Source organism: Cricetulus griseus, chromosome 2, assembly GCF_003668045.3.
Source record: "Cricetulus griseus strain 17A/GY chromosome 2, alternate assembly CriGri-PICRH-1.0, whole genome shotgun sequence".
NCBI lineage: Eukaryota > Metazoa > Chordata > Mammalia > Rodentia > Cricetidae > Cricetulus > Cricetulus griseus.
This window is the reverse complement of record NC_048595.1, coordinates 96,130,894-96,153,213: the sequence shown is the minus strand read 5'-3', so window position 1 is coordinate 96,153,213 and position 22,320 is coordinate 96,130,894. Positions and strand designations below refer to the sequence as shown.

The 22,320-nt window shown below is 47.1% G+C and overlaps 1 protein-coding gene across 1 annotated transcript in view; it reads left to right on the top strand.

Annotated features, from left to right (window-relative positions):
• The window catches only part of Col15a1 (collagen type XV alpha 1 chain), a 106,871-nt gene that overhangs the window by 57,363 nt on the left and 27,188 nt on the right, over window positions 1-22,320 (top strand). Inside the window, exons 13-23 of the mRNA XM_027403132.2 lie at window positions 3,000-3,092; window positions 4,183-4,308; window positions 4,779-4,841; window positions 13,180-13,215; window positions 13,586-13,726; window positions 13,900-13,968; window positions 14,702-14,737; window positions 14,820-14,903; window positions 16,993-17,058; window positions 18,692-18,727; window positions 21,619-21,681. Coding sequence (XP_027258933.2) covers window positions 3,000-3,092; window positions 4,183-4,308; window positions 4,779-4,841; window positions 13,180-13,215; window positions 13,586-13,726; window positions 13,900-13,968; window positions 14,702-14,737; window positions 14,820-14,903; window positions 16,993-17,058; window positions 18,692-18,727; window positions 21,619-21,681 — 813 coding nt within the window. The remainder of the gene's footprint in view (window positions 1-2,999; window positions 3,093-4,182; window positions 4,309-4,778; window positions 4,842-13,179; window positions 13,216-13,585; window positions 13,727-13,899; window positions 13,969-14,701; window positions 14,738-14,819; window positions 14,904-16,992; window positions 17,059-18,691; window positions 18,728-21,618; window positions 21,682-22,320) is intronic.

Genomic DNA, 22,320 nt, shown 5'->3' with positions numbered 1-22,320 from the left:
TTTTTATCTTTTTTAAATTTACAAACCAATCACAGTTTCCCCTCCCTCTTCTCTTATGGGACTTTTTAGTGCCTATCACCAGTTATTTGACTATGAATCGTCAGTCTGCACATTACATGTGTTGATACTGTATGAAGTAATGACATGACTGTTCCACAATATGGTTAAGGGGAAGGTTTTTATTATAGATGAGAGACAGAGAGAGAGAAAGAAAGGGAGGGGAGGGAGGGAAGGAGGGAGGAAGAGAGACTATATAAAGAATAGCAGGGTTATAAGGAGAATGGGTAGCTGTGGAGTGGGAAGCCAGTGAGCTGGAGGGAGTTTAGGGTGGGGAGGAGGTGAGGAGGGCCTGGATGCCAGCATGAACTTTGAAATATGTAAGGGGTAGTTGTGATACTGAGGGAGCCTGGAGGCCAGCACGCACTTTGATAAGTTAACAGGCACCACAGGTAGCCGTATGTCCCTTTTGTCCAAGGTAAGGGAAATGACTCCTTTTATTAGAGGGGAACCAGCTTCACAAGTTTCTGGGGGAATGCTGACTTTCATCTAACCCCCAGAAATCTTCCTACAGACCAGGTTGAGCCCATTTCTGCATATGTGAACTGCCTTTTGGAGTTTGGGGAATTGGAGTCTCCTTTGGACCTAACAGATACATCTCTCAAGTGTCTTTTTGTCTATGTCTTCTGCCTTATTTTTTCTGTTTGGTGTTTTGGAGAAACTTGACCAATCACCCTTGCATCCTTGAGTTTTCTGTTCTGAGAAGTCAGGCTGGAGGGACCATACTGGTGGGGGGGGGGGGTGTGAGTGGGCCAGCGTGGGGCATGAAGTATGCTTACTGCTTCTGGGAAATTCTGACCACATATATTAGCAACCCTAAAACTGCATATTAACAACCACAAATTAACCACTGCACAATTGCAACCAGGAATTTGGTTCTAAGAAACCTCCTCAACTGAGATACCCTGATATGTCACAAAGAATTTTGTTTACTATGACATTAACTTTAATATCTGTCTACAATAGAGGGAACTTGGGTATGATTTAATTAGCCAGTAAAAGGAGACTAATTAAAGTCTATTCAAATAATGGAACATTAGACATCATTAAAATTATTCTTATTTGTACCCAATGTTGGGGAAAATGTTTACCATACCATGCTAAGTGAAAGAACATGTTTATAAACTCCAGTGTGTTGTGTGGCTTTAACTGTCAGGAAATACATACTCTAGAAAGAAGGGCCCTCCCTGAATTTAGCAGGGTTGCTTCAAAATGGTGGGACTGTGGGTGTTGTTAGGTTCTTCATTAATTTTGTTGCTTTTTGCTAGGGGCCTTATAGCTTTTATAGTAGCTTTTGTGGTTGTTGTTAATATACTGGCGTTTGTTTGCGTTTGTAGTACTAGGGGTTGAACATAAATCCTTGTATATGATAAGCCAACTTTCTACCATTGAACTATATTCCTAGCCCTTAAGACAGAATTTAAAAAAAACACTTTAATTAATTTATTTATGCGGGGTGTGCCATGAGCGAAGACCAGAAGAGGGCATCAGGTGTTAGCTATCACTCTTCAACTATTCTTTTGAGGCAAGATCTCTCTCTAAACCTGAAGCCCCACATATTCTCAACTAGACTTGAAGCTGACAAGTCCTACCAACTCTCCTCCACACAGTACCCCAAACTACAGTTGTGGGCATGCAAGGGATGCACATATTGTTGGTGGTGCTAGGACCCAAACTCTGATCCCTGAGTGTGCAGTGCCTGGTCTTATCTGCTGAGGCTTCTCTCAGATTCTTCTGTGAATCTCTAAGAAGAGGATGGGGGTTCACTGATGATGCCCTCTCCACTCTCCTTAGGTTTTCCTCAGCCATTCTTTCATCTTCTTTGTCAGGAGAGTCATTTCTCTGGAGACTTTTGGCAGCTGACATCTCATAGGTGCATTTTTCTCCTTCTCCTCTCCTCCCCCTCTTCTTCCTCCTTGCTCTCCCCCTCCTTCCCACATGGACACTTCTGAACGCCAGTTATGCCAGGCTGCAGGACTGGGGGTGTTCCCTAGAGAAGCGCATGTTTTCAGGAAGGCAGGTCTGAGAGGAGTCGAGACCCAGAAAGGCTTCAGGGGTGGGTAGAATGAGCATGCCACTGGTTGCAGATGCCAAGCCTCTGGTAGAGCCTAAGCTCCATCTGTTTAGCTGTGTGGTACTCCCTCCTCCATCAAATGAGAGCACCAACCTTTAGTGGGTCTCCTTACCTCTACTACTATCTCCGTCTTATACACTGTTCTATTGCTGGAAGGAAACACCACAACCAAGGCAACTTATAAAAGAAGAAATTTAATTGGATGCTTGCTTACAGTTTCAGAGGGTTAGTGTACTATCATTATGACAAGAAGCATGATGGCAGGCAAGCAGGCATCTGATCCCCAAATTATGGGTCAAGAGAGATCAAGACTGGACCTGGCATCACTTTTGAAACCTCAAGACCAACCCCAGTGACACATTTCCAAGAAGGCCACACCTCCTAATCCTTCCCAAATGGTTCCACTAATTGGGGATCAAGTATTCAACATATGAGCTCTCTGATAGCCACAGGGCATCTAGCTAGCTATCTCTGATAGCTAGGACATTTCCTGCTCTTAGCTCTAACCTGCAACCCGATCCTTCTTGAACCTCTCAGCAGGGGTTCAGCATATACATACTTAATGATCAAATAAAGCCATGTCCAAGCCTTTACCTTCAGGAAGGTTTCACTCTGGAGGCCACGTAGGAACTAAATCTGGAGAGGAAACAGAAAGGATTGAAAGGATGCTGAGATCAGGCCACCTGCAGGCTGAATGATGGGGAGGCTGAAACAGGACTCCACCTGGAAAGGGGAGTAGAGGTGAAGCCAGAAGGGAAGTTGGCCATAGACATTTTAAGGCGACAGAATATGAGAACACTTAAGGTGGAATTGCTGTCTATGGAGACTGGTGCCTGAATCTACTTGTGGGTATTTCTTTTTTCTGCAGGTAGGAGTGGAGGCTGAGGGCTCAGGCCATGTTTGGGGCTTGGATGTGGGCTCAGGCTCTGGAGACATTGTGGACAATGAGGATCTGTTGAGAGTGAGTATTAGGGGTACTGGAGCTGGTGTTGGGGATCTGGGAGGGAAGATTGTGGAGTCAGGCAAATGATGAAAGTAGACTAGTCCCCTGGGGACTGTTTCCCGGAGTCTGTGGGGATCATCATACATTCCCCTTTACTTTTTACATGTTTGAGATTTCTGCCTCATTTTAGCCAAGTGTGAGCCTGGATTTGCATTCAGATCTCTCCCTCTCTCTCTTCTCCACCCTCCTCCTTCCACTGGAAGCTGTTCCTGTCTCCTCCATAGCAAGTTTGTTCATTGACCTTTGCCTCCACCCCTGGCTCCTACCTTGCTCTTTATGAAAGAATTACCCTGGTCCCTTCTTTGTCTGGTAGCATTTCACACTCAGTTTCTGGTGTGGAATTCTCCCTGGTCCCCAGTCTACTCTTGGCCCTTTCTTGGTGTCTGTGGCACATCTGGCCTGCCCAAGGCTGGACTCTACTGGTCCTCCCTAAACTGCCCATAGGGGAGTGTGGCTGGTTCTACATGAGGCTGTTACTCTATCCTTGGGCCTAACCCTCTCTCCAGCCCTTCCCCTGATCCCCCTGTGCTGCCCCAGCTTGATGCTTCACTTAGCTATCCTTGCCCATTACTCGTGACCAGGGCTGGAAAGACCCTGGGCTCAGTGGTGTGAAAACCCAGGGAATCTACCAGGAACAGCCTGGGCTGGTGAAGTCCCACAGCCAGCAGGAGGCTGAGGAAACAAGTCCACTTTGGAAAGTGCCTCAGGACGAGGCCAAACACAGGCTGTTTGGCTGACCTTACAGTCAATTAGAAAGCAGAATTAACCAGGGCTCCTCTGGGATTCCAGCTAATTGGGAGACCATTAATTCCACCGTTTGGGAGACAGCCTGCTGTGCTCTGCTTGGAAAACCTTACATTCAAATGCCAGCTCCCTTGCTTTTCAATGATGTGTGTATGAGTCCTTGAGTCATGTTGTCTCATTGAGTCTCAGTTTCTCCCTGTACAAGGCGAGAACCTCAATCTTTCCTCATGGGAGTGTTGCAAGGATTGGACAGAAGGTAAGAAGCATGCTTGATCTATCCACCCTCACTCATTGCTTCTTTCAGGGTCCTCCGGGACCTCCAGGCCCCCCTGGAACACCTGGGATTCCAGGAAAACCAGGAACTGATGTTTTCATGGGACCCCCTGGCTCTCCTGGAGAGGACGGAGCTGCTGGTGAGCCAGGACCTCAGGTGAGCAACTGATGCCTCCTCCCTCACTCTGTGATCATGGGGCTTTCTTTTACATACAAATTATAGGCCCAGCACTACCCAGCACTACTGGGGACCAAAATCTTCCCCATCTGAGTCATTGCTGAGAGCTCCACGTAAGGACAGCCAAGAACATGCTGTACACACTGCTTTCCTGATTTATATGGTGGGGTGGGAGTGCAGGCTCATGCAGGTTTTGGAACCTGTCGCAGCATACCAGAGATAGACCTGGTATGGGAAAGCTTTGGAGACCATCTGGCCTTGTCCTGCTCCTGGTACCCTCCTGCTCTGAGATGTGACTGGGAGAGCAAGGGATGCTTGTCTTGGGGCACAAGCAGCTAGCCCTGTGCTGGCTAGCCTCAAGTTCCCCAGCCTTCCCTCCTCTCTAGGTAGCGTTTTGTGTGGTTTTTAGCAGACATGCTGTGAACTGATTGTCACTTGATATTCCCTAGGGCCCTGAGGGACAGCCTGGACTTGATGGAGCCTCTGGCAAGCCTGGGATGAAAGGAGAGAAGGTATGGGGACGGTCTGAGGTTCCAACACAGGGAGCCAGCCTGGCCACTCTCTGACCCCTAACCTGAGTTTGTCTCCTCTGTTACTCTCTTTGGTCATCTCTTTTGGATGTCCCACGATTGGACTCACAGTTCCCTTATCTGTTTCTCCTTCCCACTCCTGTGTGCCCTAGCATCAGTGAATGGTAGTGCCACCATCTACCCTGGGGCCTGTCTTTCCTGGCTCCCTCTTCTCAGCTTTCCTTCCCTGTCACCACTGTCTAGTTGTCAAAAGTGACTTCCATGCCTGTGACCTTTCTGTGCATCCTGAACAGACGTTCATCTCTTCCTGCCTACCCTGTAGCATTAGACCTTCACTGATGTCCTTTCCACCTACAGTTATCCCCTACCTGTGCCTGTCCACCTTCCTGTAGCAGGCACTAACCAGATTCTGAAAAATGCTAGTGGCACTCTGTTGGGCAAAGCTGTAGTGCCCTTATTGGTTAGTACCAGTTGTCTCCGTAGCACACGGCCCTGCTCACTGGTATAGCTCTCAGCAACAAGCCAGTTGCTTCATGCTCCTCTCTGCCAGCTTCTAAGCCTCTGCATGTGGCATCTGCCTTATTTGGAATACCATTTCTTTTTGTCATCAAGGCCCAGTTCAGATATAGTGACCCTCCTGTATCCTAAGGGTTGTGTTGCAAGGCTCCTCATCACACACACATATATTGTTATTTTTTCTTTGTACATATATCCATATCTATTTTGCTTCTAAATTAAGCACAGTAAAAAATTAACTGCAATACCTAATGGTACAATAGAATAATCATAACAACATAACAAAATTGCTAGCATCACTACTCTTCACTTTGGAGCCATCATCAAGTAAAATAAAGGTTAGTGATTGGGAGAATAATACTACACTTGGTCTGATAACCAAGACAGCTGCTAAATTACTTACAGGTGAGTAGTCTATACAACATGGATATGCTGGACCAAGGGATTGCTTGTATACTAGGTAAGATGGAGCAGGAAGTTGTAAGATTGCCTTATGCTGTCTAGAATTGTGTGTAATCTAAAGCCTGTGAACTGCTCATTTCTGGAATTTTCCATTTAATAATTTCAGCCTCTGGCTAACTGAAAACACAGAGTGGAACTGTGGATAAGGTCAGGGGGGTACTGAATGTCTTCTTCCTCACTCTTTCGTTTGGGTTTAGTATCTTGTTTGGGATTTGTTGAGACAGGGTCATGCTACTTAGCCCGGGTTTGCCTCAAACTTGTGATCCCTCTGCCAAACATCTCGAGCTAGGATTATAGATGTTCCATCATCCCTGACTTCTCTCAACTCTTCCAGCACAGTTCCTTCTTCTTCTTTCTGTGAGCATGGGGTTAATGTCACTGAGAACCTTCTTAGTCAGTGACACAGAAGATTCTAGCCAGCATGTGTGTACCCTGCATTCTTCCAACTAGTACAGACCTCTATTAATCCTTTATGAATAAATGAAATATTCTTCAAATGCCATTTTAAGCTACCATTTCTAGTTAGCCTGCCTTCCATCTTTCTTGGCAGGTCTGTCTGCCTACTGTCCATGCTGGTGCTCTTAGGAGAGGGCAATTCCTGCCCATGCAGCCTTCCCAGCCAAGAGAGATAATAAACAAAAACAAGCCACTTTTCTCTAGTGATGCACTAATGGGGTGAATGAGGGTTCAAAACCCACTGGACAGGAGGCGGGACCCCGTGCATCACCTTTATGAATACGTTTGAAATGCTTCCTGCTAGGACACCATGGCCACTCAATCAAATCCCAGTTTCCGTCAGCTTAATGGAAAGAATAACCTGATTTTTGTTGCAAATGAATTTCTCAGAAAAAGAAACAACTTAAATTTTAGGAAACTCATCTTATACAAACCGACAGTTTCATAAGAAATCTAGGTCTGCAGGAAGCACCACCAACCCACACTTACCTTGCCAGTGTCTCCAAACCAGCTGCTAAGCCTCCCACACTGTCTGTGCCTGAAGACACCCATGTGCTGCCACTGATGTCCCATTGGCTGCAGGTGGCTCATAGAGCAGCAGGAAGAGTGGCCCTGCGCTGGATAACTGCTGGAGATCAGCTTGGCAGGTTTACTCCTGGGATGTGTTAAGACGCCCAATACTGTACTGGGTACATGAACTGATTTTTAGCTAAGCAAAAGCAGTTTCTAGAAGGACTTGCACATTCCCATTTGGAGAGTTGAAAGGGAACCAGACAGTCAGAAATGAGCCTCTGGGGCCTGTATGAGAATTAGGTCCATTGATACATTTGACCCCCCAACTCCTGCCAGTATCTCTCTTTGACCCACACAGCCCCATTGACAAGGCTTTAGCAGCACTTCCCATGGCTGGATATGGTGAGCTGTAGGAATTCTTTTCTCATGCTTTAGCCAGGCACACAGAACAGCCTAGGCAATTATCCAAGTGTGTGTGTGTGTGTGTGTGTGTGTGTGTGTGTGTGTGTGTGTGTGTGTGTTCTTGTTCTGAGACAGGGTCCCATGTAGCCCAGGTTGTCATAAAACTCTGCCTCTCCCTCTCAAATGCTGGAATTGAACATGTGTACTACCTTGTCTGGCTCAGAGTGAGATAACCACCACCACCACCCCCCCCCCGAACACATAATGAATAAGACTCATTTACTTGTCTGGGAAATTGAATACACTTACATATAACCATTATTATCAAGCATAAACCTGTCATCAAAGTGTGGATGGTCATTAAGAATGTTTCTAGTAGATTATTTATGATGTTTAGTATAAAGAGAAGTGTCTCTTATTTCCCCCACATTAAGTTGAACTGACACCTTTATCCCAGGAAGAAAGAGGGCAAATGGCCTATTTTCCCAGCTGCAGAGCACATCTGGTAGGGAAGTTGAGGAGCCTCTGGAGAGCAGGGTCCTCAGGCATCACTCCTTCATACACTGCAGCTTCTGCTTCCAGCTTTGCAACAAATGAGGGCACAAAGTGGGCAGGATCCAGGCCATCCATGCTGTTCCTCAGCCTTAGCTTCTGAGACACCCACATGAGAGAGAATCTGTACTCTGAAGTTTTCTCAACTACCCAGAATTTCTAGGGAACCTTTCGCTCCCAAGAACTGTCTTTGAGTAATCTCACTGAGCTAGAAATGTCACTGTAGACCCAGCTTCTGCCCTTCCTGTCAGCTAGAAGAGAAACTGGATGACGTCATCACCACTGTCCCTGTCTCTTAGCAATCCCAATCTGCTTTGGAACATGCTTCATGTAACAACATCAGGGTACCTTTGAAGACTCTGGGCATCAAGCCGCTTTGCCAAGAATCCAGAAACCAGCTGTGTTTGAAGTCCAGCACATCACAATATTGGCTTGGCTTCTCATCTTCTCTTTCATTATCAGTTGGATTTGGCACATTTGCACGACAGGCTTCCGCAAAACCAAAGCAGCTGCAGTCTGTAGGGGCTACTGAGCTGAAATTCTCGTTACCACCAACCCCATGAGCAAATTCAGCAGACAACCCTGAAAAAACAATCAAACAAAAAAAAAATAAATAAAAGAGGCCACATATCTGCTGGCTTCTTCTATGTTCTTGTATATTGACATGTCCTTCATAATTCAGTTTGCCACAATAAGCCAACATTTCTAATGGATTTTGTTAGCCTTCTTGTTGCTGTGACAATACACCCAAGAAAAGGATTTGCTTTGGCTTTCAGGTTTAAAGATGTCAGCTCATTATGGTGGGAGCCCATGGTGGAGCAGGGATCAAGGGCTCAGGCCTTCATCGTGGGAACCCATGATAGGGTGGTAGTCAGAGGTTCCAGCCCAGCATGGTAGGAGCCCATGGTGGTGCAGGGGTCAAGGGCTCATGCCTTCATGGTGGGAGTCCATGGTGGGGCAGTGCAGAGCAGCTCATGTTGGCCAAGAAGACAGAGTGCCTGTCTGAGCTAGGAGCTTTCCTTTTTCCACTTCTATTCCATCTGAACCCCAAGTCTATGGGACATGCCACTCAGACTCAGGGTGGAGTCTTCTCTTTATTTAATCCTTTCTGGAAACACCATCACAGACATGCCCAGAAGTGTGCTTTGCTGATCTCAACACTCCTAGTCCAATCAAGCTGACAGTCAAGATTTATCAACATAAATTCTAAACTGCAGGCCAGGCATGGTTGTGCACACCTTTAACCTTAGTCCTGTGGAGAAAGAAGCAGGAGGATCTCTAAGTGTTTGGGGTCAGCCTGGTCTGCATAGTAAGTTCAGTGCTACCAGGCCAGTTCCAGGCCAGCCAGTGCTACATAGTAAGACCTTGTCTCAAAGGGGGAATTTTTTTTTTTAATTCTAAACTACGATCTTGTGACACAGAGCACTGTTGTTACTCATCCTGCCGTAGAGACAGAGTCGATACATTTCCTACTCATTACCACACGGCTTTACTAGTTGGGATTCCAAGAAAGTGCCTAGACTCGATGCACACAAATTCCTTCCAGCTAAGGAGTGGTGTGTGCTACTGTCCCATTTCGGAAAAGCAGGTTATTTCCTGAACTATTTGTCAAAGTTCTCGATTTTCACCCTACTCATTCGTGAAAGTTTTAATAGGTTAGAGTTTTCCATCCCCTGGCTAATCGGCTCATGTCCCAAACTGCTGGCCCCATACCTGTGAGCCTGTGAACTGGACCTACGCCCTACCTTCTCAGCATGTTCAAGCTGCCTAAATTAATCAGAGAGAAAGATCAGGGACTAAGATGGCTTCTAGAACTTCCTCTCAATCTGCTGAGATGCATTTGACTTAAATGGACTTGGGAAAGCAATGTGGCTTCACACTTCATGGTAATAATTCTCTTTAACTAACAGGATCAGTTGGAAATACAGCTGAATGTTTTCAGAGATGGGGCAACTTTAGGTGTGGTTCACAAGAACCCTGCTCGGGGTTTGATGCGTGGCTGGAAGGGGCTGAAGCAGGTATTATCCATAGTGTAGCTGCTCATGCCCAAGAGGAACAGAATTAAGAAACTGCAGCCTCCACATTTAGCAGCTAAACAGGAAAGCAGTTACTTGAGACACGTTTCTGCGCCAAATAGGAAGTCCCACTCAATTGCTCAATTTGCCTGTGTTAGCCACTGGGGTGGGGGTGATGGCTCTGGCCATTACTACTTCTCATGCTTAGTGTTCCATTTCCTGCTGCCTCCCCAGAGAACCAGGGCATCTCTGGTGGCTCCTGGGCTAGGAAGGCACTGGAGGTTCTACAGGGCTGCCTAGGACCAGCTATAGAAAGTTCTGAGTGTGCAATTTGGCACACTCCAGCATGCTTTCCTTGCCCTGGGAGTTGGGTGCCTCCTCTGACAGGCCCAACACTTTTCCTGCTGTCACCTGCGCTGCCACCATTATTAGCCCAAGTACTGAGCAGAAGGAGCCCCCTTCCCCCACCCTGGGGGCCTGAGTAAGAGTATCACAATGAAGTTGCTGAGCAGAGAGCCTGAAAAGAGATAGGGGGGTGGCTTGTCTCAGTGCTGGGCTGTCCAGGGGTATTCTCACTTTTGTTGTCTATCTGAATAACTTTGTTTAGGCTCATCTCCAGTAAGTGTTCCTGGAGCCAGCTGAAAGGAACCTGAAAATTATTCGGTTCCTGGCTTCCTACCTGTGTCTTGGATGAGCATGCCACTTGGACAAGGAAGTGTGCTGGGCTCAGATGGAAGGACAATGAAGTCCTGCCTTATTCAGCCTTTTGGGTGAATTTGTAGTTACAAAAGCAGTCAAGGAGCATACCTTTCATTGCTTCCCACATCTCGTGTTTCCTCCTCAACTAGTCTTGCAGGACCAAATCCTTGTGTTGTTTTCAGAGGTCTACTCACACAGCAAACTTTCTAGATTTTGGCTGCTTAAAATTCTTTTAGCCTAGTGTAGGGATACATGACTTTAATTCTAGCATCTCGAAGGCAGAAGCAGGTGGATTTCCATGTGTTTGAGGCCAGCCTGGTCTAGATAGGAAATTCCAAACCATAATAATGAGATCGTGTTTTATTTAGCTGTGTGTGCAATTCTAAATTTGAAACCATTTGCCCCTGAGACTTGAAGGTAGTCTTTGCTGTTAATCTGGGATGGACTCAGATTTCACCCCCACTCTCAGCCTTCCTGAAGCCTCTGGCTTTTCCCTTTGGCAAATTTCAGGAGTCACTTTTCTTTGCTTGATGTATTGCAATCCCCCATGTATTGTCACTAGATATGGATTCTTCAAAAGATGCATTCTCCCATTTGGTACTAAATAGCCTTGGGGTGGGGTGTCGTTGTTTAATCTGGAGACCTCTGGGTTGTGGTGTTTTGTTTTTTGTTTTTGTTTGTTAGTTTTTTTCCAGAAATGTTGAGCATATGCTAGCTTTCTGCTAAGGTCAAGTGCAGTATTTTCCAGTGTCTGTTCGCTCACATGTTGCTTTCTCTGTTCTCTTTATTCTTTATTCTGTGTGATCAGATATCAGGATTCCTAATTATCCTCTGAACTCTCTTTGGTCATTCTTTCTAGGTCTTTTATTCTTTTTCACTGCTTTTTGAAGCAATTCTGAAGGCTGGTCTTTGGTCTTCTCTGTTAATTTTCTCTTCGGGATATGTCTCTTTTATTCCTATAGATATCTTCATTTCAACCATGATATGTTCTTATATCCATGACTCCTAATTGGTTCTTTTTCATGACCACTATTCTGAGATAATTCTCATCTCATAATAGTTGGTTCTTGTTTCATGATTATCTGATGTCTTCCCTTTCCTCTCTGAGAGTATTAATGTTCTGATTGCATTTGCTTCCTTTGTTCTCTGGTTGACTTTGTCTCCTTCATAGTGTTTTTGCCTTCCCTCAGATCAGTGATTCTTCCTACGTGTTTGCTTTCAAAATTGGCATCTCATTTAGTTTTTAGGCCTCTGTTGGCAGAGACCATTAAGGAAGTGGGCAGTGGCTACATCTGAGGCTCTTGAGTTTCTCAGTAAGAGTGAAAAGAGTAGAATGTCCATCAACAGGGTTCTTCTGAAATTGACTTCATTTGGGTGCCCAGGCGCCTTCTAGGCTTCCAGAGTCCTGCCCTCTCTTTGCCCCTGAAAATGACTCTTATTGTTCTTGTGGCACTACGGCACTCACAGGTGCTCCTTGACAGGGGTGTGTCTAGAAGGTGTGGGGAACTGGTTGGTGTTGGACATCTGTCCTGATGTAGAAACTCAAACTGTCTCTGTGTCAGAGGCTCCTGGGCCATCCCTGCTTCTTGCTTCCTCCAGGGTCACCCCTACCTCTGCCTCCTCCTGGGCTGCCTTCTGCTCTTGTGTTCACCACCATGAAGTGCATTTCGGTCTCTGTGGTTCCTCTCCATAGCTGAGGCCTTGTCAGCTTCCTGTCTGTTTCACTTTGACATCCTTTTTATTTCAGGCCAGGTTACTCCCATCTTATTTGAGAATGAGTATCGTAGACTCACTACCCATCCTATGGGTGATGTAGGTTACTCCTATGGATTTGATCTAGCCCAGGAAAGGGGCAAGGACAGATGCAGTCTTTGGGGGCAGGCATGTCATAATCAGTGTCACGCCTTCTGTGTGGCCACGTAATGGCTGGGCTGTCACCTGCAGGAAAACAGCCTTATTTGGGCTCACAGTTTCAGAGGTTCAGGCCTAGCTGCCTAACTCCATTATTTGTGTCTGGGCCATGCTAAGGCAGAAGCATGGCAGCAAGATGACATGACGTAGCAGAACAAAGCAGCAAACTCTCTTGGGCAGAGAGAGGTGTGCTGTGGATGCTGTGCCAGCGGCCTTCCTGCTTCTTCCAACTTGGCCTGTAGGTCCCTAGCCTGTGGGATGGTGCTGTCCTCATTTAGGGCAGGTCTTCTCTTCTTATGAATGCTCTCTAGAGACTCCCTCACAAACACACCCAGAAGTGTGCTTACAAATCTTCAAGGTGCTTCTCAACCCAACTAAGTTGATAATCAAAATTAGCCATTACCCCTTCCCTTGGTTTAAAGTTGGAAGCACACCTTACCTCTGTCATGGTAGAGGGTGGGGTAGGGCTGGGGGGGGCAGCTGCCCCAGTGTGAGTCTCCAAGAGACTGTTTTGATATCTCCTGATTCGTGCCAACTGCTTTAGTTTACTCTCAAGCTATGTGTGGGGGGGCAGGGGTGTTGGTTAATTATTGAGGAACGGGTTTCTCAAGGTTTGGGTCTGATTTGTTCAGTAGACTGATACCCATGGTAATGTGCTCAGCCTAGAAACACCAGCCAAATCCAGACAGTCCTGTTGTGGTACCCTGCTATTTGCATGACTGTAATTCTGTATTTTCTGCTGAGCATGCCTAGTGCGACGAATCCTAATTGGCCCCTGTGTTTGTGTGTTTCAGGGAGCAAGAGGACCTAATGGCTCGGTCGGTGAGAAGGTAATTGAGAACAGCTCTTCCCTCCCTCCTCTTTCCTTTCTATCAGTGTACTCCTGGGCCAGCAGAGTGAGCCCATAAATGTCACAGAGCAAAGAGAAGCACTCCTCAGAGTGGTGGCTCAGGGAAGATAGGCCAGCTGCGACAGTGGCAAACGTACCCCTGCAATGTTACCCCTTCCTCACCCCTCTAGCAAGCACATCAGTCTAGGGAAATGCCAATTAGTGAGACAGCCGTTCTGTGCCATCATGCAGCTCCCATCAGAGAATTTCCCAACTTAATTAGCTTCAAGGAGTCATTCTGACTCAGGTTTACACGCTCTCCATTCATGGGGGAATTGCAGCTGGTAACTATCCTGTCTTCTTTCTTACAGGGAGACCCTGGCAATCGAGGCTTGCCAGGGCCCCCAGGGAAAAATGGACAAGTTGGCACTCCTGGAGTCATGGGACCACCAGGGCCTCCTGGACCCCCTGGACCCCCAGGCCCTGGATGTACAACAGAACTTGGATTTGAGGTACTTTCGCCCTTTCTGAAGAGTGACTATTGGAAGGCACAGCATGCTGGAGACTGACTCCAGGGTAGAGGTTTTGCTGAGTCCCCTGTGAACCCCAGTTCCCAACATTCTACCTGGTATGAGCAGGTGCCTAGCAGTGAACTCTGAGATCCTTGCTTCTCCTTCTTCCCCAGGACATCGAAGGCTCGGGGGACATCCAGCTGCTGAGCAAACCCAGAGTCTTGGGGACAGCTTCTCCAAGTGTAGGTAGACTTTTATGAACCCTTTTATGAGCGCTGTCCTGCTGTCATCCCGAGTGAGGAGGCTGTGGGGCCACCCTGGCCTTTCTCTTTTTGATGACTCACACTCACTATGCCTCTAGCCCCAAGCTGTACAGCCTGTAAGGTATTCATCTCAGGCTCTTTCTCCAAGGGCCACATAGAAGCTTTGCATAGACTCATGTAGGGGGAACTTGATAGTCATCTTTGCCCCACTGGCCAGTTCCTCACTACTGAGCATCTCTCCTTCATGACTTACTGTCACCATGCTAGAGACACTTTGCCCCTTTTAAAAGCCCTGTGCTCCCAGCAGGTGCCCTGCCAGCTCCCTCATCCCCAGAAGGCACTGCCCTTGTCCTATGTGGTCTGAAGACACTCCACTGGATCTTATGATCTTTGTCATATGGAACCCAGAGCCAAGTGCCCAGGGAGTTTCTTGTGGCACAGAAAATAAAGCTTCCTGTACACACAGGATCTGAGGGCAGAGTCAGAGGATACTTCCATGCTAAAAGAGGGCCTCTGGGGCTTGCCCTCTATAGGCACTTCTCTTCTGACCCTAGAAGGGGGATTTTTCCCTTCACCTTTTGATCCCATCACCTGGGACAGCATTGATTGCAGAGCTTAGAGAGAGATGGCAAGATGCCAAGTAGTCAGACTGCACCAGCAGACAGGAGAAAACCAAAGAATGTCTCTTCATCTGTTTGGTTATTTTTGTCAGGGTCCCAAAGGAGAAAAAGGAGAGCAAGGACCCAAGGTAAGATAGCCCATCTGAGGTGGGGTCTTCCTATTATTCATAGACTGTGAGTTTTGTTCTTATATCCCTCTGCTGTAACTAGGGCGAACGGGGAATGGACGGAACCAGTACTGTGGGGCCCCCTGGGCCCAGGGGACCGCCTGGGCGTGTCGAGGTCCTGTCCAGTGTGAGTATCATCCAGATTGGAGCTTGGTTGTGCTTTCTGCTTTGCTAAAGGGGGCAGCAGGTCACCGACCCTTCAGAACTACAGGACTGGTGGCTATACAAAATGTCAGAACTTGCACCTGCCTGCATGCTCACCTATCTGTCCCTACCCACTCCCTGCCACCACTCTCCTATATATAACCTGCAAAGTCTGATCTTCTGCTTGGCGAGATCAGGGGTCAGACAGCAGCCTAGAAAATACTGGAGTCTTGAGGAAACCCCAAATAAGTTTGACTTTCCTTAACTGGCTCAGAACCTTTTGGTTAAAAAGGAAAGTCAAAGCTAGAGACACAGGCCTGAGATCGCTTGCTTACTGCTGGCAGAGGGTGTACTAATGGCTTCACCCTGTGTGAGAGCTATACACACCTGCTCACTGATGGTAGTGTGTGTTGAGGCTGATGGCCTCCACGCCATGGGACAGCCATACATGGCTTCTCACTAATTCCAGAGTCAGGCGAGAGAGAGAAGGACATCCCACAAACTTCCATCAGGAAGTGTCCCCCATTTTCCAGGGTGGAAGTAAAGAGATCAAGAGAAGTCAGAGTTATACCCCTGAGGGCCAGTTCCTGTCAGGGAGGCATCCTCAGATGAGCTCATTGGATGGCTCTTTGGCAATTTCTTTAAAAACTATAATAGACAGATTCCAAAATTTCACTTGGAAAGTTCTCCACATGGATGAGCAAAGCAAGCCTCTCCCCACACTTACCCCCATTCCGGGGGAAGTAGTAATGTGTGGTTTTGATGTCATCATTAATCCATATCACAAAGCAAAGGCTTGGTAGCATGCTTGTCCTCCTACATGCTCCATGTCTTCTGCCTGCACATGAGTGTCATTTAAATCTCTGTGCCTACTATTAACACCCTGATGCAAACATTCGTGCACTCACAAGACTGTGTACCAGACCCAGGGTCTAAGATAACTAAGAAGCACACACTCCTGGCTGTTAAGAGGATGACTGGGACAAAGTGTGACTCAGAGGACAGAGACCAAAGAGAGGAGGGGAGGAAAGTGGGTTCAGGATATGAGAAACCAAGGAGGACTTTCTGGATGCAGTATCTTTGGGCAGGGCCTAGACAAGGGAGGAGGGTTTGCCTGGGGAGGCATGAGGATAGGACTCTCAGTATTCTGGTGGCAGTGGCACTCTGAGCCAAGGGAGGAGACAGAACTGTGCTGCCAGTACACCAGGAACTCACTAAAATGGGTAGCAGGCTTGGGAATGACTAGAGTGATAGAGAGAAGCTAAACTGTGCCTGGATCAGCTGTATGCCTACCTGTCCATCCATCCATCCATCCATCCATCCATCCATCCATCCATCCCTCTGTCCATCAGATATGCACATACTAGGTCACTGCCTTTGAGACCAAGGTATTTCTAAGAGAATAACAACCAGGTAGGCAGACAAGAAAAAGCCCCCCCCCCAAAAAAGTCCCAAAGATCTGGAAAAAGAATGACCAGAGTTAAAGAGGAAAAAGAGTGTGATTTAAAAGTGCCAAGCATGTGGGGAAATAAACGATCTTGAGTGCTTGTGGGAGAAGTGTAAATTGCATGGCCCCTTTGGAGGGCTCCCTGACAGTCTGTTCAAACTAAAAATAGATGTCTTCCAGAACTGCACATGGAAAGCTCTCCATACAAGATGATTGAGTAGAAAAGAATGAGTTGAAAGGGAGTTCACACAGCCTGATGCCATTTATGTAAAATAACGACATACATGAGTTATTTTACACATACATACATACATACATACATACATACATACATTACATGTGGACACCCGTATATGTATGTGTGTATACATACATACGTACATATGTTTACAATTTTAAAAGAGAGAAGGCATTCATCTACTAGGTAATTTTAAAGTTAATTAAAAAGGAAATGTGACAGGCAGGCTGGGACTGTTTGATAGGGAGGGTTGGGTGTGTTTGGCAGTGGCTTTAGGGTGTGATCAATGTGCTCCATGCGGGTGACTTCAATTAAGGCCTCCTTGCCAGAAGCAAGGAGGGAGCATGTGCTGTCCTTTGTCCTTACTGAGTAATTTTTCTCTTTCAGTCTTTGATCAACATCACTAATGGATCCATGAATTTCTCCGACATTCCTGAGCTTGTGGGACCTCCGGTTTGTATCTGTTGCTGCCCCTGAGTGGGCTTCTACCCACATGTCCCCACTGGAAGTGCTGGCTTGGGTTAGAATCCTTTTAGCTCCTGGATCCAGAGTCTATCAAAGTTGAAAGGAAGGAAACCTGAATTTTTTGAGAAGTTTTTATAACACTAATTCCGTCATGCAGAGTTGTGTTCAGTGGAGTGGAAGTTTTCAATCCCGTGCACCAGGGCTCTGTGCGAGATCGGAGAGCTCTTCATGCCATGCAGTCTGGGTGATGTTGTCATCATGGCCTACATGTGTCAGCTCGGCCTCACTTCTTAGAACAGGACTCTTCTAATGGGACAGTGGAGCCAAAGGAGGATTGACACCCACTTCAGCCTTTCTCACACCATTTTAGAGACAAGGAAATGAACATACAAGGGACTCACATGATGCCCAAGGCTTTAGCGCTGACCACGTTTGATAGGGTCGCAAAAGAAGGAAGTAGTTTCCCTTTGTTCAATAACACCCCCCCCCGTATCTGATGGGTATCAAGGGGAGAAAAGTGCTGGCTATAGGAGCCTTGGGGTCTAGCCTCATCTCTGCAGGCCACTCAGAGTCCCCGGTTCTCTTTCCAGGCTTTGGGACAGCTGAGGTGGGGGAGGTGAAAATGTTTGGCACACTGTGGCAAGTCACTGTGGAGCCAGAGGTGCATGCCCACAGCTGTGCCTAGCAGATGCCTGGGGTGGGGGGGGGCAGGCTACCCCCTAGCTCCCAGGGAGGCTGGCCAACCATGTTGTTGGGGGAGGACCTGGATCATATCTCAAGATTTCTGTGGCTATCTGGGAGAAGCCTCTGCCCCATCTTTCTCCTTCTGTGGAACAGCATCCATGGGGCTCATCTCATCACCTCGTCTATGCTGAGTCCCATACAGCCCCTTTCCATCGACTGCTTCTGAAATGAATAATCCAAAAACCCAATATTCAAAGCTTAAGGCAGGCCAGATACTGGACAAAAATTCATTCACAGGGGGTCTGGTTCTCCCTGGAACTGCTAGAAAGAGAGGTTTAGAGTGTTGGTGGGTTGATAGTAGATCAAGGGAGACGGCCTAACCACAAGAAGGTATCCCTGTGGTCTAGGCCCTGAGCCTGGGTCCTTCTCTCAAGCCCTCACCTTCCTGACTTTCTTCCTCATCAATGTCCTCCCTGAGGGTGAGTCCTGGCCCCCCTCATCCCTAAAGCTGGACCCAAGCTTCACCTTACTCTGTGGCAACTTCCTCCTAAGAGGACTCAAGTCACTACCTTCATGTCCCCCCTCCCCCGCACCGGCATATTCAGTGGGTTAAGACAGTTGTTTCTATCTAGTTGTTTTTAAAATCTAATTTATTAACATATCATGTGAGCAGCATGAGCCTGTGAGTGATTGAGGATAGTCCCTGCCTCCATCCTTAACTAGCTGTGTGACTTGGTGGCACTTTCCCTCCCAGTCCTCAGCATGCCCTTCTACAAAGTGGGACAGTGATTCACACTGGGTGGAAATAAGCTTGGATCTTGGGCAGGGTCCTGAGAAGCAGTGACCCTGGGACCAAGCTTGGCCCTCCTGAGGTACAGTAGCCGCTGGGGCACAGTACTTCTGACTCTGAGAACTTTTTGTTCTTGGTGTGTTGCAGGGGCCAGATGGTGTGCCCGGGCTACCAGGATTTCCAGTAAGTACTGCAGTGGCTAGCTTCCATCTGTGCTCAGGCACTATGCTCATTCTGATCCTACCGCTGGAATACTGCTCCATCCATCCATGCATGACCAAGCTGCATCACCATCGCACACATTCATATGTTTTTCATACTCTCCCCAGAAGCATTCCTTCCTTTAAGACCTATAGGGTTTATCTTTACCATTTTGTGATTCTTTTTTTTTTTTTTTGCCTGAAGTGACAGGTTCTCCTCTGTGTGTGTGTGTGTGTGTGTGTGTGTGTGTGTGTGTGTGTGTGTGTGTGTGTGCACTCAATAACAGCTCTAGAGGGCTAGGTATTATATCTCTACCTCTGGGCCATCAACCGCAGGCAGCAGCTGGATAACCCTAGCGTTTCTAATGACAGTCTGTGCAGATAAAGTCCCTCAAGACATAGGAAGGCAATGGTGTAAAGAGGACAGAGGACAGCCCCAGAATGGAAGGAAGGCTGTAATCAACAGCCTTGTGCACCTTTTTAGAGGGACATGTGTTCTTGCATAAGAAGTGATCGTTTTTGTCTAGAGTATGTGCCTATGCAGAAGGCCAAGGCTGGCCCCAGGGTGAGACCTGCTTCTCTGAAACTCTGCAACTTGGAAAGGCCTGAGGGGCCACTTCTGGAACAAATGAAGGAAATGGTTAAAAATGTCATAGAAGCTTGTCCTTGATGACTGAACTGTAGATGATCTTGTTTTTATCTTTTCAGACTTTTCTGAACTTTTCATATTTCCTTTTTAATATACTGAAACATTTTTTTACTTCTAAACCATAAACTATGACAATGGTAAAAAAAATCATATTCACTAGATATTAGAACAGAAGTGGTGGAGAGGAGGCAGTGTTCTAATTAGCTGAAGAGGTCTGACCTCTCAGCTACAGCTCCCAAGGTGGCCACTTCAAGACTCAGAGCACATTCTGCAAAGTGCCTTCCTCCATGCAAATGGCTCTGTGTTCTGAGGGGCCACTGCGGAGGGGAATGGGTCATGGGCAGGATCCAGACCACACATCCCAGATGTGAGATTTTCCCTTAACTGATTTTGCCAATTTGTCCTTTAAAGTTATTTGAAAAGGGAGTGAAGGAAAAGTTAACTGCTAAATAATAAATAACACTCAAATATTTCCAACTCCCCGCTGTGATGGATGGCACATCCACTGACCTAGAGGCAAGACAGTGCTTGCAGAAGGTTTAATAGTAATAGAGCAGCAAAATGCCTTGGGACAATGGACGCTATGAGTAGGCAAGTTACTGTTACAAACGTTCTGTGTCTATTGGAGTTGAAGGGCATGGCCTCTGGCTGGTGTGCAGGATTTGACTCTGCAGAGTGCAGAGGGTGTGAGGCAGCTCAGCAGCTCACTAGCTTTCATACAGCGACAGCAGGTCCAGTATGAGGATGCCAGTGGAAGGGAGTCACCTCCAGAGCATGGGAGACTAAGTGTGAGGTCCTGCCAAGGTTAATGATGGGCTAGGATGCTGTATCCCATCTTGTGGAGCGAAAGTTATGCTCCACAACTTTCTTTCCATAGTTGGAAGTGCCCAGGTAGGGTACCAAAGTGAGCAGAGAAGCCCCTCTCTGCATCCCCCCAAACCCGTAGCTGATATGTGGTAGGTATAGGATGCACCAGGGGAACTGTGAGTGAGCCCAGGACAAGATGAGAGCAGATCCAGTAGCATCTGCCCTCCTGTAGGAAACCAAAGTTCAAAGGAGTGATACTGTCTATGTGTGCAGAAACAGGCTCATTTTCTCTGTCAAAGAATTAAAAGGCAGGAAAGAGGTGTTACTGGAAGTCTTGGGGAATCCTATCAACAGAGCCATCATATACCATGAAAACTGTGGTCTCCTCATGGCATTCTTAGTTTCATTAATAAAAGAATTAACATACTCAAGTGGGAAGCACAGGGGTATTTTGTTAGCATCTAGAAGGAAAACTCAGAGTAGACAGCTGCCTGGAGGAGGAGAAAGAAGAAGATTAACTTGGAGGTCAGCCATCTGGTGGCCCGCAGCCACAGAGCAGGAGCAGGGTTTAGAAACAGAGCAAGGGAGCCAGATCTTTCGTTAGGGACTTTAAAAAGCATCCTTGGGCTCTGGCCAGCACCCAAAAAGAAAAAGGCAGGGGAGAAGAAAAAGAAATAGATCCTCTTGAGGAGAGAGGGACCAACATGGCAGGACCTCAGCCCCCACTGTGGGAACTGCACCAGGCTCAGGGAAGGAAAAACACATTGACCTGAGATGAATAGCCTTCCTAGGAGGAATTCCCTAGCCAAGCCCCTGACCTGCCCTGCTGGATTAACCCCTAAAGTATGTTTCAATCTCCACAGCAGTATGGGCTCTGTCCCCGGCCTCCAATCTTCTTCTGGTTAGGAAAAGATCAGAGCTTATCATGGCTTCTGGCTGCTTGATAAGTGGTTGTTCTGAAGGAAAGACTGACAGAGACAGAGAGAGAAACACAGAGACATACAGAGAGACAGAGACAGAGAGAGACAGAGACAAAGAAGGAGAGAAACACACAGAGACAGAGACACAGAGAGACAAAGTCAGAGACACAGAGAAGGAAAGAAACACAGAGACAGAGAGTGACACAGAGAGACACAGAGACACAGAGACAGAGACAGAAAGACACAGAGACAGACATAGAGAGAGACAGAGACACACAGAGACACAGAGAGAGACAGAGAGAAACAGAGACACAGAGACAGAGACACACAGAGACAGAGAGAGATACACAGATACAGAGACAGAGAGACACACAAAGACAGGGAGAGACACAGACAGAGAAACAGGGAGAGACAGAGAGAGACAGAAACAGAGATGTTTTTCTTTTTGTGCAAACCCTTTTAACCATCAACACAGTGGCCTCCAATGACTTTTTGCAGGGCCCCAGAGGACCAAAAGGTGACACCGGTGTGCCTGGATTCCCAGGTCTAAAAGGAGAACAGGTAAGGGCCTGGTGTCTGGGTGGGGATGTGCTTGGAATTGGCTGACCATTTCCATTTGGCCAGCTGTTTCCCTCTGGAGACACAGTCCCTACAGTGAAATTTGGTTGCATTCAGAAGATTCTCCACCATCACTACTCTCTAATTCTAGGATGCTTTCTTTAATTAAAATTTATTTTATCTTTGTATGTGTGAGTATTGTGCCTGCATGGGTGTCTATGTGCCACATGCATGCAGTGATTACAGAGGTCAGAAGAGGACATCAAATTCCTGGAGCGGAAGATAATGAAGGTTGTTTGGGACCATGTGGGTTCTGGGAATCAAACCCCAGTCCTCTGGAAGAGCAGCCAGTGCCCCTAACCTCTGAGCCATCTCTCTAGCCCGTGGAATGTTTTTTTTAAGTCCTCCCAAAGAAATCCCATGCCTTTTCACAGTCACTTTCCAGCTAATGACTTCCCTGATCTCATATTGGTGTCTGGAGGGCACTGCTGATTCCGCCCTTCCCCCATCTGAAAAAAGAGTATGTCTGGAGGTTGTTCTCACATGTTGACCTGTCTAGTCTCCTGGTTATCATATGTGTTTCCTGGCAACAGACTTTTCTGGAACTCTGGAATCAGTACAGACTCTGGCTCACAAATGACA